The sequence below is a fragment of the Cebus imitator genome, unplaced genomic scaffold (assembly GCF_001604975.1).
Source record: "Cebus imitator isolate Cc_AM_T3 unplaced genomic scaffold, Cebus_imitator-1.0 Scaffold496, whole genome shotgun sequence".
Lineage (NCBI taxonomy): Eukaryota > Metazoa > Chordata > Mammalia > Primates > Cebidae > Cebus > Cebus imitator.
This window is the reverse complement of record NW_016107811.1, coordinates 466,091-481,365: the sequence shown is the minus strand read 5'-3', so window position 1 is coordinate 481,365 and position 15,275 is coordinate 466,091. Positions and strand designations below refer to the sequence as shown.

The following is a 15,275-nucleotide window of genomic DNA, read 5'->3' as shown; positions in this document are numbered from 1 at the left end:
CCTGAGTAGCTGGGATTACAGGCACGCGCCACCATGCCCAGCTGATTTTTTGTATTTTTAGTAGAGACGGGGTTTCACCATGTTGACCAGGATGGTCTCGATCTCTTGGCCTCGTGATCCACCTGCCTCGGCCTCCCAAAGTGCTGGGTTTACAGGCGTGAGCCACCGCGCCCGGCTCAGTTGGATGGTTTTAAAGGAGTTATTTTGCAGTTGGAGAATCTCAGGATAGTTCCATGAGCATGGGACTCATGCTCTGTTCTTTCAGGGAAGTCAACCAATGAGACAGATTAGGGACTATAGCAAACAAAGCAGACCGCCCCACTCCCCTCCACAGCTTCGGAAGGAGGCAGCTGCCAGACAGCTGGCCAGCCTACAGCAGCTGGGTGGGGGCTTCCCAACACCCAGCTCACCCCACTCTGTAAAACCAAGGAGGAGCCCCAAGGCCTCAGCTGGGCCCCTGCAGCCCCAGCCCACCCCCTGCCACCCACCATCCTCATCCTCCTCCTCATCATCCAGGCCCTCCACGTAGCCCTCAGCATCCGAGTCAGGAGCCTCCTTGTCGTCCCGGTCATAGCCGTCGAGATATGTGAGTTGCGGGAGGAGCTTGAACACGTTTTCTCGGTAGTCGTTCAGGTTGGTTACCTCGCAATTGAAAAGGTCTAAGCTCTTGAGGTTTTCTAACTTTTTCTGCAAGTGGAAAAATGAAGTCAACAGTAAGTGATTTGTGGGAGGAAGGCGGGGGAACAGCTCCAGCAAACAGGCCAGGGAGCCATGAGACAGTGTGGACAGACCACGACTTCCAGGTGATAAGGAAGCTTGGATCTGGCTCTGCTTAGCCATGGTGTTTGCCCAGACACATCACCTGCGGTTTGTGGGCCTCAGTGTCTTCATCTGGAAAATGGGCGGGGGGTTGGACTGGAGGATCTTTGAAGCCTTATCCAATGTTAACACTTTCATTCTACAATTACAGTTTCTGTCTTAACAGTGACCGACTTGAAATTAACCTGGGGCTTTGTTGGTGCAGGAGCCAAGAGGTTTGCTGCCTCTCCCTGAGACTAAGGAGCCAGGGGGAAACCAAAAGTCAACTTGAACTAACAAACTAACTCCTTCTGCATCTGATAATGAGGATGATGAGGGCAGTTAACATGGCACTTCATGTACTGAGTCACTTTATCTCACAACCCCTGTAAGGCAGAAATAATTATTAGTTCATTTCACAGATGTGGAAATGAAAGGCACAGGATTGGTAATTCATCAGGCAGCACAACTTCAGACCTGTGCTCTTACTCTTTGAAATACCGCCTGTCAAAAAAGAACAAGAGGAAAATCCAATGGAGGATCCCAACTCTGTCCTTAGTATTTGACATGATGTGCTTTGTCAAAGATTTTTACCAGATGGGTTCTCACCAATGTTATCCCTGTTTGCTACTAGAGGAGACTGAGGCCCAAGAAGTGAAGGGTCATACTGCTGCCAAGTAACTGAGCTGCATTTTGACTTTGTACCTCACCGACCTTCGAAGTACGAGGTACAAAAAAATCCTATCCCAGGCTGAGACCCCGATCCAAAGGGCGCCAGGTCTAACAAGGGAGTAAAACCACTGCTCCTTGGAGTCAGTGTCGGGAGCTAGGTTGTTCTCTCTTTGACCCTGCAGTTGAGACCTGGGTCATTTTCAGCAGGAGCCAAGGGCAGGGTGGAAGTCTTGACAGTGGTCTGTGTGGGCAAGCCCGGCACCTTCTACCAAAAGCAGCTTCCCACCCCAGGGAGGTGAGGCAACACACACTGACAAGCAGGGTGGGGAAAGCACTGAGACACGTGTGATCCGGGCAGGGGGCAGTGGACGGTGTGAATGTGGATGTGCCTGATACCTAATGGTGACTGAATCACAATGTTTCACAAAGATTTTATACACTCAGTCACCCATACACACATACACAGAACTTCAAAGACTTTTTCCTTTTGCAATGACATTACAAAAGCAAGACTTTCAGACAGATCAAAATCGTCTGTCTTTCTCCTAACAGACTAGTGGAAGACCTGAAAAGAAGTTCTGTGGAGAGCATATTCTACTAGTTGGCCCCAATGCCGTCAATGGATAGGTAAAATTTGAGCTTGCAAAAGAAATGCCAGTGTCTTGTTCTGCCACACTAGCCAACAGCAAGTCCCGTGAGCAGCCATGGAGGGCAAGGAGTGCCTTTTGGGATAGAAACCCTGAAAACGCCAGCCCAATCTGAGGGATACCCAACTTTCCCTATAAACCCAGAAGAGAAATTTGGCAAATGTGGTCAATTGTCCTCCTGACCTTTCCCTGATTCTAGATGCCTGCAGTGCTTCTTTTTTTTGTGAGATGGAGTCTCACTCTGTCACTCAGGCTGGTGTGTAGTTACGCAATCTTGGCTCACTGAAACCTCTGCCCCACGCTGGGTTCAAGTGATTCTCCTGCCTCAGCCTCCTGAGTAGCTGGGATTACAGGTGCCTGACACCACGCCCAGCTAATTTTTGTATGTTTAGTAGAGACGGGGGGTCACAATGTTGGGCAGGCTGGTCTCAAACTCCTGACCTCAAGTGATCCACCTGCCTTGGCCTCCCAGAGTTCTGGGATTATAGGTGTGAGCCACCGTGCCCAGCCTTATGAGGTGATTCTTAAGTGTATATTCACAACAGGTATATTTCCTTCATGTGGTAGTATTTCCTATTCCAAAAGAGTTGTTATCTCATCAGTGACACATCTTACAGCTGATTTCCTTAAAATCAAAGGAATACAGCCAATCAAATCCTGGTAATATATGAAGTGTTGTTCTGAGCATGACCTGCCCCTTTCTGGCTGGTAAATCAGTGAAGCTTGGGAGCTGTCCATCTCTATAAGGATGAGCAGATGAGCCAGAAATGCTACCCAGGTCTCTGAGGGCTTGGTCACTGTCACACCAAGGACTGGTGACCAGGGGCCACTTTTCTCCATGCCACGTTGAGGAAGGGCTGCCTGCACGAGGCTCTCACACCACACGGCTCTCAGTCATTCCATGGTTCTATGTCAGGACTGACTCATCTCCCACAGTTCAGAGGCCAGAGACCCAAGGAGAAAACTGGAGTCCACCTCCAGGGCCAGTTTAATTCTTGGATCACTCCTACCTTCCCAAAAAGGGACAACAAGCCATGCCCTCACCTGAAGACATTAGAGCTCAGGTTTCCAAAGCTGAGCAAAAACTGAGACCAGAAATTGAGACTAGGGTTCTACCCCACCTGTACAATAGCTGCCCATTCTGTCTGTGTGACCTTGGTCAAGCTATTTAACTTCTCTGGGCCTCAGTTTCTCTGTGGACGCAGCAGAAACAATAGCTCAATTCTGTCTCACAGCACAGCATGACAGTCAAAGAAATTAAGCGGGAAAAGGACAAATGCAAAAGTAGTATTCGCTGATGCCAATTCCTCCCGCCTCCTACCCCTGCAGGGAGGGGAGGGTCTGGATGACTTACCAGTGGCTCTATTGTGCTGAGGTCTTTAATTTTGTTGCCACTTAAATTTAGATGCGTGAGGTTCGGACACTTTTCTGCCAATACTTCCAGGCCCCCTGAGACTCTGTTATCGCTTAGTTCAAGCTAAACAAGGCAGGGAAAGAAAAAGCAGAAACAGCTTTTAAAATAAAGGCTCCCGGCTCAGAGCTGCCCAGCTTTCCCCTGATGGGCAAGAAGGGAAAGCAGTCTCAGGGAATTGCCTGGCGTGCTGGTGCGCGCACCTGGCTTTCCCTTCAATTATGCTTTCTAAACACAAAGTAAGAACCCTTCCTCCTCCCCACCCCTGCCCGGCACACACACACAGACTCCAAACACTCTATTTACCTTCTTAAGTTTGTTTAACTTTGGTAAGTTTGCGATTGAGGTGAGGCCTACGTTGATTGTACTTAAGAATTCCAGTTCTTCAAATTCATCTGTGAGGCCTTCGAGTTTGCCTTCATTCGACCGACTATTGTCCAGGACAAGTTCTTTCACCTGCAAGAAGGACCGACCATGTGAGTAAAGGTGAAGAATGGGGCTGAAGCAGGGGAGGGGTGTTAGAGGACTCCTGGGAGAACAGGGAGACAGACACAGGAAGCAGTCCGTCATTCCGTCGCTTCCTCCAGCTTTCTGGATCACTGTGTTGCTAACGACCACAGGATGGATTTGCCCACCCTGACTTCTCTGCCTTTTCAAGATTTGGGTGAGAGGAGGCCTGTGGTGAGCAGAGCTGCAGAATCAGGGAGCCACTCCAGACACGGGTCTTGGCTGGACCACAGAAGACAAACCCAGTAAGTCCTGATGCCGTTGGCAAGGTTGGCGGTCTCATTCTAGTGCTGTTCTGGCATTCTCCCAAAACCCACATGCACCAGCCACAGCACTGTTAGGGACTTCTGGGCCTTGCCCCACCACCCCAATGCCCTCATGAGACCCCTACGTGACCGCTTGCTTTCACCCACTCCTGCCATCACAGCAGACCTTCAAAAATAAATGTGTCTTGTTCTGCCACACTGGCCACCAGCAGGTCCCGTGAGCGTCCACAGAGAGCAACGGGGCCACGTTTAATAAGGGAGTAAAACCACTGCTTACTGGCATTCACACGGCAGAACCCACGTGGCCTGCCCCGAGGCAAGCAGAAGACCAGGGGCTCCTCCAACTCTCCTCTACCTCTAGCCCAGCACTGTCCAACAGAACTTCCTACAAGGATGGAAACATACTGTACTGTCCAAGACGGGGGCCACTAGCCACGTGTGGTCACAGAGCACTTGCAGTGCAGCCAGTGAGACTGAGAAACAGAGCTTTTAATTCTATTTAATTTCAATTAATGTAGGTGCAAAGAGACACGGGTAACTATTATATTGGATAGCACAGCTCTAGACTTTGCTCTTCATGGTCCAACATAGATGTGGAAGGAGAATGGAAACTTCCAAACCTAGGATGGGTCCATATGAAATGCTGAAGTCAACAGAATCCCGAAGTCTGTCTTTGGAGGCACGTCTGTGGCCCTGTATTTTCCCCATTCAACTCTCCTGTCCACAACTTGGGTCCTAAATCCTTTATTTCTAATGAAGGAGAAAGAACTGAAAAAAGCCACCTTCTCACAGGACTGTTAAGAGGTAGACTTAGCAGAAGGTGAAACTGCAGGTTCTAATGAACAAGGCAAAAAGATAGGTCAGAGAAGAGTAACCAGGTCGCAGGTACAAAACGACCCTGGGAGTAAACAAGGGAGACCCGGCGTGCGGCCCTCCTTCCAGGCAGCTGGCCCACAGTTCTCCAACCTGCCCCAGAGCAGCCCAGCTTCTGGGAAACCTGGCCTCTTTGGACTGGAGGACACCTTAAAGGTGATCCCTGCCTGCACCTCATATCTAAAAGAGTCCCTTCAACCCAGGACACAGAAGCCCAAGCTCCCTGCATCTGCCAGGAAACACCAGTATCAGCTAGATTTGCTGCCTCCCTCTCTCCCTGGAACTTCCTTTCACAGGCCCTGATTTCTCACCAATGGGTCACACGGCACAAGCTCGTCCTTGTCTACAGCAGTCCTGCATTGTTCAAAGGGTTGCTCCGGCCCCTCGGGGTGTTTTCTTCTCTTGGATAAGCAGCCAGGCTTTCTAACCAGTCCCTGTCCAGGGCTGCTCCTGCTCCTCTGAGCATGCCAACTTGCCTAGCTTCTTCCTACTGGGCCCAGAATGACCAGGTGCCCCTCTTACTCAGGCATCTCTGGGCCAAGTAGAGATATGGGGGAAAGCAGATGGAAACAGAGTCCACACGAAGCCTGCTATGTCCCTCCTCGGTCCACTCTTGCCAGTGGGCAGAGCAGGGGAGCGCTGGGGTCCATCTGGATCTCAGAGTCCTGTAGGGCCCTGCAGCTGCCTTGCCTTTTCTTCAGTGGTGGGTGGAGGCATGCTGCTCCGCCCGGGACAGCAGCAATTTGTGGGTTTCATCTGGCAGGGCCCACAGAGTGGGAGAGCCAGGGAGTGCAGCCCTCTCCTGAGCTAAGGAGCTCTCAGCCTAGGAAATGGCCACAAAGCCCACCTTCCTGTTGGGTCTGGGAGGGGGAGGGGGAGTCCTTTCCCACCCCCTCAGTCCCTGAGATCCAGATGTCCAGGTCAAGCCACCTTCTCAAGGTCATGGCAAGAGCGCCTGGGAATAAATCCTGTGAGGCCTTCTGCCCCAGGACAGGAAAGCAGTGTAGAGCCCGGAAGCTGGGCCTTCGGGGACCAGTGCAGATGGAGGGAGAGTAACTGAACGGGGGGAGGGGAGCCATCGCCTTCGTGCAGTAAACACTGGAGTCACATGGCTCAGAGTCTTCTTTAGTAATTGGTTTCCTTGGAAGGCCCTGAGAATTCTTGAAGCTCCACCAAAGCAAGGCAAATATGAGAAGAGATTCCAGTCTACCCTCAAAGACTGCAGGCATGCGGTTTTTCTAGATGGGTCAATGGCTTCTCCTCTTACTGCCATCAGCCAAGGAGAGGAGGGCCTCGGAGAGCAGTGCTGGGGAGCCCAGGGAATTCGTCCAGGAAGTCGGCCTCCTTCCTGGAGATGCACGATGCTGCCTGCCACCCCTGCCCACAGCCCAAGGGGCTGCTGCTGGGGCAGGCTACCTAGAAATGCTACAGGTAGACATAGGTTTCAGAGTCCTGACAAGGCCAGTCCCCGGCTTCTACCATCGCACCCAAACTGGTGGCCTCTCCTCTAGAGGACAATACGCAAGCAACCACTAATAATGGTTTTATTAAAAATAATGATCGCATCTTTCTTGAGTACTCGCTAGGCACACTCTAGGTGCTTCATACACAGTCCCGTTTAATCCCCATAACCACTCCTTGGGGTATGTGTTGGCTCCGTTTTAAAGGCACATCCAAACTGCTTATCCTAGAATCCCAAAACAAGGTCACAGGAGGGTGTCTACTGCACCCAGGGGGCTGCTGTTAGGTACAAGCTAAGCAGGGGCCCCTGATGGCTTCTTGGGACAGGAATCTTGGGCACAAGCTCTCCCTAGACCCCTAAGTCAATTCTACAAGTTCTTGGCTGTGTTGGGCCTCAGAACACATGACCCCAATGTAAGGGGTTTTGGTGTGCTGAGTACTCTGAATTAAAGGAGACTGGAAGGCCTCAGAAGCAAGCTCTCTGTGACTTCCTCCTGCCCTCCTCTCTCTCGCCCTCTCTCCCTAGAAGTCAGAGAATCCAGAACTTCTCTTCCCCAGGGCAGGCCACGAAAACTAGAATTCCTCTTTCTCAAAGCAAAGCTGAGAAAGGCTACTCTCTTCTCTCCCTTCTCCTTTGAAGACCCTCATTCCAGAGAGGTCCTGCCCCATATCTAGGAGAAAGGAATGCTACACAGAGAGGCCAAGAAGAATCTGAACAGACAGGCCTTGCTGGGTTCCCACTCAGCCTACACCCCTTTATCCAATCACATTTTGTCATGCTGTTATTATTCCTCATCAAATCTAAGTATAAAATAGGCAGTTTCCCCAGGTCTTTTGAGTCTTCTCTGAAGGTTCTCATGTCACTTACAACTTTGATTAAATAAATTTGTTATGCTTTTCTTTTGTTGTTAGTGTTGGCTGTGACTCCTATGATGGGTGAGGAAAGGGATCAGCACACCTTTCTGCCCCTATAGCCGTTAAGTGTTCCCTTTCAGCTCCTCTTCTAACTGTTCCACCAGCCAGGTGGGCACCACCCCCAGAGGTCTCCGCTCTGGTTACACGTCCTTAGCAACCCAAGCACACAGCCCAGCCCTGCCCTGGCTCAGATGACGCTGCAGGAGCGGGCAAGGATACAGAGAGGGGCCTGGGACCCTGCTCTCCCCCGAAAAATCCCCATCTTTTTAAAGGTGAGGTCTTCAGAATCCCCACTGCTTCATGCGGGGTGAGGTCACAGAGGGGAGGGAGGGGCCAGGGCTTAGACCTGAGGTTTCTGATACCACCAAAAAGCCCAAACCACATGAGGGAAGACACACCGCTTGTTGTGAGGTGAAGAGGGCCCCAATGGGAGCAGCAGGTGAGCTGTGAAGTACTGAAATACACCAAACAGCACAAAACAGAAACGCCAGCCCAACAGCTGCCTGTGAAAGGCATCCCATCCTCCTCCCTGCCTGCCTCCACATACGGCCACACTTTCCTCGTGCTCCAGTTTCAAAGCCTAGACCCACCCCGAACGTCTGCTACAATACCAAACCCATTTCCTCTGTACTTGGCTCTAACCCTTCCATGTGAAGAGTACATCCCTTTTCCATCCAGGGTGTGTTCTGCTTTAAAAAGAAAAAAAAAAATCAAGGCCCACTTCCCCTGCCAAGTCCTGGGTGTGAGCGAAGTGCAAAGTTAAAATTAAACTGAAAATTTGTACTTTTGTAGACTCTTTCCCAATTCCACCGGCCATTTAAAAATATCCAAATGTGGTTACTCTATCTAGTTGAACTGAAATTACTCTGCTTGTATCAGAACCTTTTCCAACACCCCAAAGAGAAACCTACACAGGACCCAATGCTTCATTCCTCAAGTGAACACCTGAAAGAGGCCGTCATATGCATGAGAGAGGTCAGTGAGGCAGCACTGAAGGTTCCCAGGATGTCAGATTGCTAGGGCTCCTGCTCTTCCTGAAAAACTTGTCTCCAAAGCAAAGACTTGCCAGTCATTTTTCACCAATGGGACCTGAACATTCCATGATAAACACAAATATGTTACTGCTCTAAGGAAGAATTTGTTGTTTTAAAACTGAAATCATGTCTCTACAGATCTCTCAAATTTGACCTTTCCTCTCTATTCCCAACATTGTAGCGCTGGTCACTGTCACCTCAAGTCACTTGAAGCCTGCTTTTGCCTCCAAACCAGGTCTCTGTGACTGTGAGGACGGAAGTGGTCAGGAGGCAGCCTGGATTACTGGGAACAGGACTGACCTAGAGGGCAAGGACCCAACTGGCTCAATGATCTCAGCTCTCTCCCCTAGGCCTCAGGCTTCTGCCTCTGTAGAAAAGGGATGATGAGATCTGTTTAACCTATGAAGGGTAAACTCCAGCCCAGAAAACATTCCTGGCTTCTCACTACCTTGGGGAAAATTCAACGTTCTACACATGACCACTAAGGTTCTCCATTGTCGGAGCTCCCTCCCCTTCATCCAATCTCAGCACCCCCCATCTCTCACTCTTACCCTACAAATCCAGTTCCCCTCCCCAGGAAGCCTTCTCCAGCCCAGCTCTGTGCATCCTGGGGCACCAAGGGCAGCTGCTGCATGAATCATTTAATCGTGTATTAAGCATCCGATCCTCCTAGAGGTCAGGGACTGTCCTTCTCTGTAATCAGCCTAGCAGGGAGCGGAGACCAGAGCAACTGCTTAACAAATGTCCTGTTTATTGCGCCAGGCATAACATTAGGTGCCGGAAATATAGAGGTGAGTCAAACTGTCGTGAAACATACTCAACAGTATTCAACAGAATAAATGTTGGAGGAGCCCTACCTTTTATAAACAATACCAGTGTTTTCTGGAGTCTTTCTTGTGCCCCAAGACAAGCACAAGCCCCTGAAAGGCAGATCAGCTGTGCACACTCTCCACCCCTGCACCCCCCACCTGACTGACCCAGGGCTCTGCATACAGGTCTGCAGCCCTCTCTACACGGGGCATGCCTGTGACACTGTTGTCTGAGGGGACACGGAAGAAACAGTAAGCCAAGGTTGAGGTCCTTGCCAGCAAGAGGTGTGGTGGCCAGCTGGGGGGAGACAGCCACCAGTAAACAACTCCAGTCCCGTGTGCCAGGTAGCAAGACCAGGGCTGGGCCAGGGTGCATTCTTCAAATGCCTCCACCAGATAGAACAGGCACACTAAAGGCAGATGAGGGAGACCCAGAAGGACCAACAGAGGAGATACACTATATCAAAAGCTATAAAATGAAAAACATGGAGCCTCTTGCTTAAAAATTATTAAGAATTTCAAGACAGTGACAGCAGTGCATTAAACCAAGTGCACGCTGTATGCGTCACATGCCTGCGAAGCTCGCCCTGATTAAAGTAGATGGTTTGGGCCTGAAACAGAGCCCTTTGAAGGACAGGACCAGAGAGAAGGAAGCTCAGAGTAAGAACTGCTCCTTCTTTTTCTAGTACTTCCCGAGGCAACATGGAAAGGTGGACAGAAGGCAGGCTCTCGAGTCAGAGAGAACTGGCTCCAGTTCAACTTTTCTTCTTTTTGGCCAACTTACATCTCTAAGCTTCCATTTCCTTTAGTGACTATAATGTCCATCACCTAGGGTTGGATTAAATAAGATTGTACTTAGAGCATCCCCAGCTTGGCAAAAGCCACGTGCCTTCCCCTTAATCCACGGCCATCTTTACTGTTGTGTCCAGTCCAGGCACAAGAATGGGAACAAAAGGCAGGTTAGCAGATGTGAGTCAACCAATCTGTCTGTACGGCTTCCTTACAGAAAATGAGAGGCCTCTCACCCTGTTGGGGAACCAGGAATGGTGTGTTCAAAACAAGTCCCTTTGGATTTTACATCCACACCTTGTTCCGTTTTTCACACTAACCCTGACCACCCTTGATTGTTTTTTCCTTCACGGAGCAAGAATTCAATAAATATTTGTAGCTTTGGTTTCAAGCTTGTCAGTCCCTAACCAATTTGGTTTTCAGGTTCCAGTCTTTGCACCCCAGAGAAGACTCATATCAAATTGACCCTGTGTTTTTGGTGCTCGTGGATTTTAAATAGGTCAGCTTTTAAATGGGCCATCCCCTGTTGCAGATCCCATTTCAGCTAGAAGGCCAAATTGTCTGAGACACCAAGTTTTAGACTGGGGTGATAGATGCTTGTCACTTTGTGGTTTTAACCATAAAATCTATCGTTTTGCTTAAAAGCCAGTGTGGCAAAACCTGCAAAAATCAGTCAGGTTCCATGTTGACAAAAAGTAAAAGCTCTGGGAGAAAAGACATTTCGAAAGCTAGTAAGGCCTTAGGGATCTCCTAGACCAGTGGCTTTCTACATTTTACACCGTGGCTCAGTACCTATGTTTTTATGTGTATGCAGGCATACGCAACTGAAAACAAAACTTAACACTTGCAATTACCTTCTTGTATTACTTAAAACAAAATATGTCTAATGTGACCCATAGTCTACAAAACTTTGGTGAAGCTCAGCTCTCCTTTTCCAGAGGAAGAGGCAAGGTCCAGAGTGGGGCCCAGAGTCACCGTGCGCTGGGCGATTCATTTCCCTGCAAGACACACCACCACCAGGGATCGGAACTCACGTCCCCAGTGGAAGACCATGAAATTAACAGATCATCCGTGTAGCTTTCAAGTTTCTGCTAACAGGAGGCCTCAATAGTAGTAGACCCAGATCTCCACACCTCTCAAAGCTCTTTTAAAACCTTAACTAGGGGCAGAGTCCTCTATTACTTTAAAACAAACAAAAGAAATCTCCCTAAGAGAAAAGCATCCATGTCTCTCTGATTTTTTTTGTTTGTTTGTTTCCTACAATAGAGCTCTGAAGGCAGGCGGGGAGCACATGGCCTGGGGAAGTCGGTGACGCCATCCTTATTATTTTAGGGAGCCAAGGAACACAAGCTGAGGCGCGCTGCAGCGGTAATTAAGCTGTCTGCCAGGGCCCCGGCTCATAGGCTAAGCCGCCGGCACGGGGAGGGCCCGCATTAACATAAACCCTGTGACTTGCTCCTGCACCGCCTGGAACCAGCTTCCTCTCTCTCCTCCCTCGGGTGTGAGGAGGACTTGGGTTTCTGCTTTACCAAAGCAGAGGAGCTGGTTTCACTGCAGATGTTTCAGCCAGAAACACAAGACTCAGGGCAGTACTCTGCAGGCTTGGGGTGGCTGCAGGGCCTGAGTTTGGGGCTTGCAAAATGGGCCTGTTTATCTGGTAAATTCTAGCTGGGCCCCTCCCTGATATTGTTCCTTTGCTTCCTCCCCTCAAACCTCCTTCCTACTTTCCAGCTGGTCTAGACTCTACTCCATATCAAGGACCTGTCAGTTCTACCTCCTGCAGGAAGCCTTCCCTGATTGCCCAGCCCCTAGCCCAGGCCTGCCTGATTTAAGAGCATGTATAGCTCTTAAAAGTGTTCACAGGCCGGGCGTGGTGGCTCAAGCCTGTAATCCCAGCACTTTGGGAGGCCGAGGCGGGTGGATCACGAGGTCAAGAGATCGAGACCAACCTGGTCAACATGGTGAAACCCCGTCTCTACTAAAAATACAAAAAATCAGCTGGGCATGGTGGCGCGTGCCTGTAATCCCAGCTACTCAGGAGGCTGAGGCAGGAGAATTGCCTGAACCCAGGAGGCGGAGGTTGCATGAGCCGAGATCGCGCCATTGTACTCCAGCCTGGGTAACGAGAGCGAAACTCTGTCTCAAAAAAAAAAAAAAGTGTTCACAGAGAAGCAGGAATTGTTTTGGGGTCTTAAGAAGAGAAGGAGGGGTCTTGGTTCTAGCTTTGCTGGGAGATGTGAGCAGCAGTGTGGAAAAAGGGTTTTAGAACTAGCAGGCTACATGACCCAGGGAAAATCTCACAGACTAGACTCTTCTACAGGTTGTTCCCTTTCCACCTGCAGTGGATGCTGGAAGACTGACGAGGTGGGCACCGGAAGCAGAGTCCCAGCAGGTGGTGTGTGAATGGTAACCAGGAAAGAGAAGGAAAGGGAGCTAAGATGCACTGAGGCATAGTGCACAGAATGCTTGTCAGGCACCCTGATGACCTGGGCTCTGGTCTGCCTTGCCACTAACTTGCTGTGTGCCCTATGGGAAGTCACTACCACTCTCTGGGCTTCTGTGAGTTTTCTAGACCATACACTGGACCATAGAGCCTGAGTACAGAAATAAGTTTCCTCTAGTTTCAAAATTCTCTCGGTACATACACTTTGAGCATGAGTGCCCACCCCACATCCAAACTCAGTCGCTGTTCCCCAAAGAATGTGGGCAATTTCATGGGTCAAGGGGTCCAGGATTCATCACTAAGGGATGCCAGAAAGGAAATCTTGGGACATGGGGCAGTTACCCCAGGTAATGAGTGAAATGGGAAAACCAATCATCTAATCTCTTAAAACACATCAGCAACCCCAAAATAAGTACAACGATATCAATTTGTAAAATTAATTAAAACAAGTTTTAAAAAGCCACATATCAGTATATAAAAACACAGCCCTCAGAGGTGCTGGGTACTGGGTTCTGAATGTGAGAGTCATTGTCCCACCTGATGTCTATCCTCTCACAGGCCATTGGAGTGGCCTCCAAGATGCCTGGGGTGGGAAAGGGGAGGGACCAGAATCACCAATCACTACTCAGATCCATGAGCTGGCAATTTGGTGATTCATAATACAAACCCACAGCCGTTCCTGGTGATCTTATTACAGAGCCACAGCACTGCGCCCATGAAACAGAAAAGCCACAGGGAATGAAGACCAAGGCCTAGAGAGCAAAGGGGGTAAATCCTGCTCAATCTTCCTAAAACGCTGGTTTGATCACATCACATCATGTCTCATCACTCCCCTGTCCAAAAGCTTTTAATGGCCACGGGGATCAAGTACAAATCCAGAGTAGGATTCCCAGGCCCCTACCCATCAGTGCTCTATGGCAAAAACTCTGTGCTTCCTCCCACCTCACCCCTCTGCTAGCCTCCTGGATGTGCAGCAAAAATAATGACACCACTTGGTGTTGCATGTTACAGTTTACAAAGTGCTTCCCCTCACAGACAAGGAAATTTAATCTCTTCTATCCCTTCCAGGCAACCTGCTCTTATCCACCAGGACCCTGAGAGCTGCAACACAGCCTTGCTAAGGTAACACAGCCTTGCTAAGGTCCGAGGTCTCAGTATCACCCTAGTGCCCTCCCCAGAGGGGCTGGCTTTCAGTAAATGCTTGCTGAATGGCCAAACAGGCTAGGGGAGGGGTTGCGGTGTGGGTGGGCAATGGCCCTGGAGAATCATCTAGATTATAGAAGGCGGCTAACCCTTTATTCGCTTCCTGAGACAAAGCTCCCCACTAAAACCACTCTCAGGCAAATCAACTGTTCAGCTAACAGATACGGTTAATTGTGGCTGCTGAAATCAGATTGGGAGATTTAAGCCCAGCTTGGCTGGGACTGCTTGTGGACTGCGGGAGGTGTCTGCTAAGGAAATCCCATTGGAGTCTTCGGGGAGCAGCCCAGAGTTTCTGCCTTGGAGTCTGCTGTGGACCCCCAAGTAGAGGAACTATCAGCAAAACAGAAGTTAATTCAGAGATCCAGGAGTTGGCAATTCAAAGCTTCTGCCTATTCCAGCCCCCAGCATAACCCCCCTAAGAAACCGTGCCAATCAGACTCAGAGGCCGGGACATGTCCCACAGCCGTGGTGTGAACATCTGCTCCACTTCCAGGAAGCTTTTAGAAAATATTTCAAAGAACTAAAGGACCCCATCAATGCCACTTTTGGGGAACCACTGTATCTAATCCAACTTCCCTAGCAATTGACGAAGCTGGGTGGAAACGAACTCGGTGACTCACCCAAGGCTACACAGTTACCCCATTGTAGAATCAAAGCTTAGGCCACTCTCTCAAGACTCCTAACTTAGGGCCCACACCCCCAAAGTCACAGGCCTCTCCATCCTCCTTGGAGCAAAAGGAAAGACGGCAGAAAATAAAATCAGCTGTTAGGAAGAGCCCAGGCCTGAGCTCAGCCCCTGCTCTCCCCTCCCAGCCTTCACACACCCAGGCAGGGCTGTAAGTGCAGAAGAGGCAGGGAAAGCTAAATGGCCTCACAGACAAAACCTCGACCTTGGCCTCCTTCCCTGCCACCTCTACTGAAAATGACAGCAGCATCAGCAATGACAGAAACAGAGCAGACGCCGCCTCCGCACTGAAGCCCCGGTGTCTAAACACCAATGGGAAACCGCTGATTTGGGCAGAAATGGCAACCAATCATGCAGAAGAACCTAAGGCTGGGGCTGAAAGTTTTTTCTATCCAAGGCCACAAAACAAATTAGCCCAGGGCTACACATAAGAAGCAACTTAACATCAGTTTTTTTCTCCCTTAGACAAGTGTGAAACGTGCAACTTCCCTAAATCTGTAAATTACACATTTACGGCAAAAATATCAGTGATGGAAGTGCAAGATATGCTAGCAGTGTATGTTAGCTCCGTATTTCCAACTGGAAGGAGCATTAATTAAAGCAATGGAATGAAGGAGAGCGAGGAAGCTATGGGGAAGTGAGGGACTGCATGAAGGCAGGGGTGAGGGAGAGACGAGACACAGAGAGGGAAGAAAGAGGAGTTACGGGCTTTGCAGGTATTGCTGAACTTATAGATTTCCCTTCTCTTCACCTGGGTTTGGT

General features: G+C 49.8%; 1 protein-coding gene across 2 annotated transcripts in view; it reads right to left on the bottom strand.

Moving 5' to 3' along the window:
* ANP32A (acidic nuclear phosphoprotein 32 family member A) overlaps positions 1–15,275 on the bottom strand; it is a 41,749-nt gene that overhangs the window by 5,355 nt on the left and 21,119 nt on the right. The window contains exons 1-4 of one of the 2 annotated variants that reach the window (XM_037733152.1): positions 9,136–9,240; positions 3,835–3,984; positions 3,472–3,594; positions 489–687 (exon numbers count right to left, since the gene is read on the bottom strand). In XM_037733152.1, coding sequence (XP_037589080.1) covers positions 489–687; positions 3,472–3,594; positions 3,835–3,984; positions 9,136–9,225 — 562 coding nt within the window. In that variant the 5' untranslated portion in view covers positions 9,226–9,240. Of the gene's footprint in view, positions 1–488; positions 688–3,471; positions 3,595–3,834; positions 3,985–9,135; positions 9,241–15,275 lie in introns of those variants that run through there. The other variant, XM_017513584.2, reaches the window with a different exon arrangement.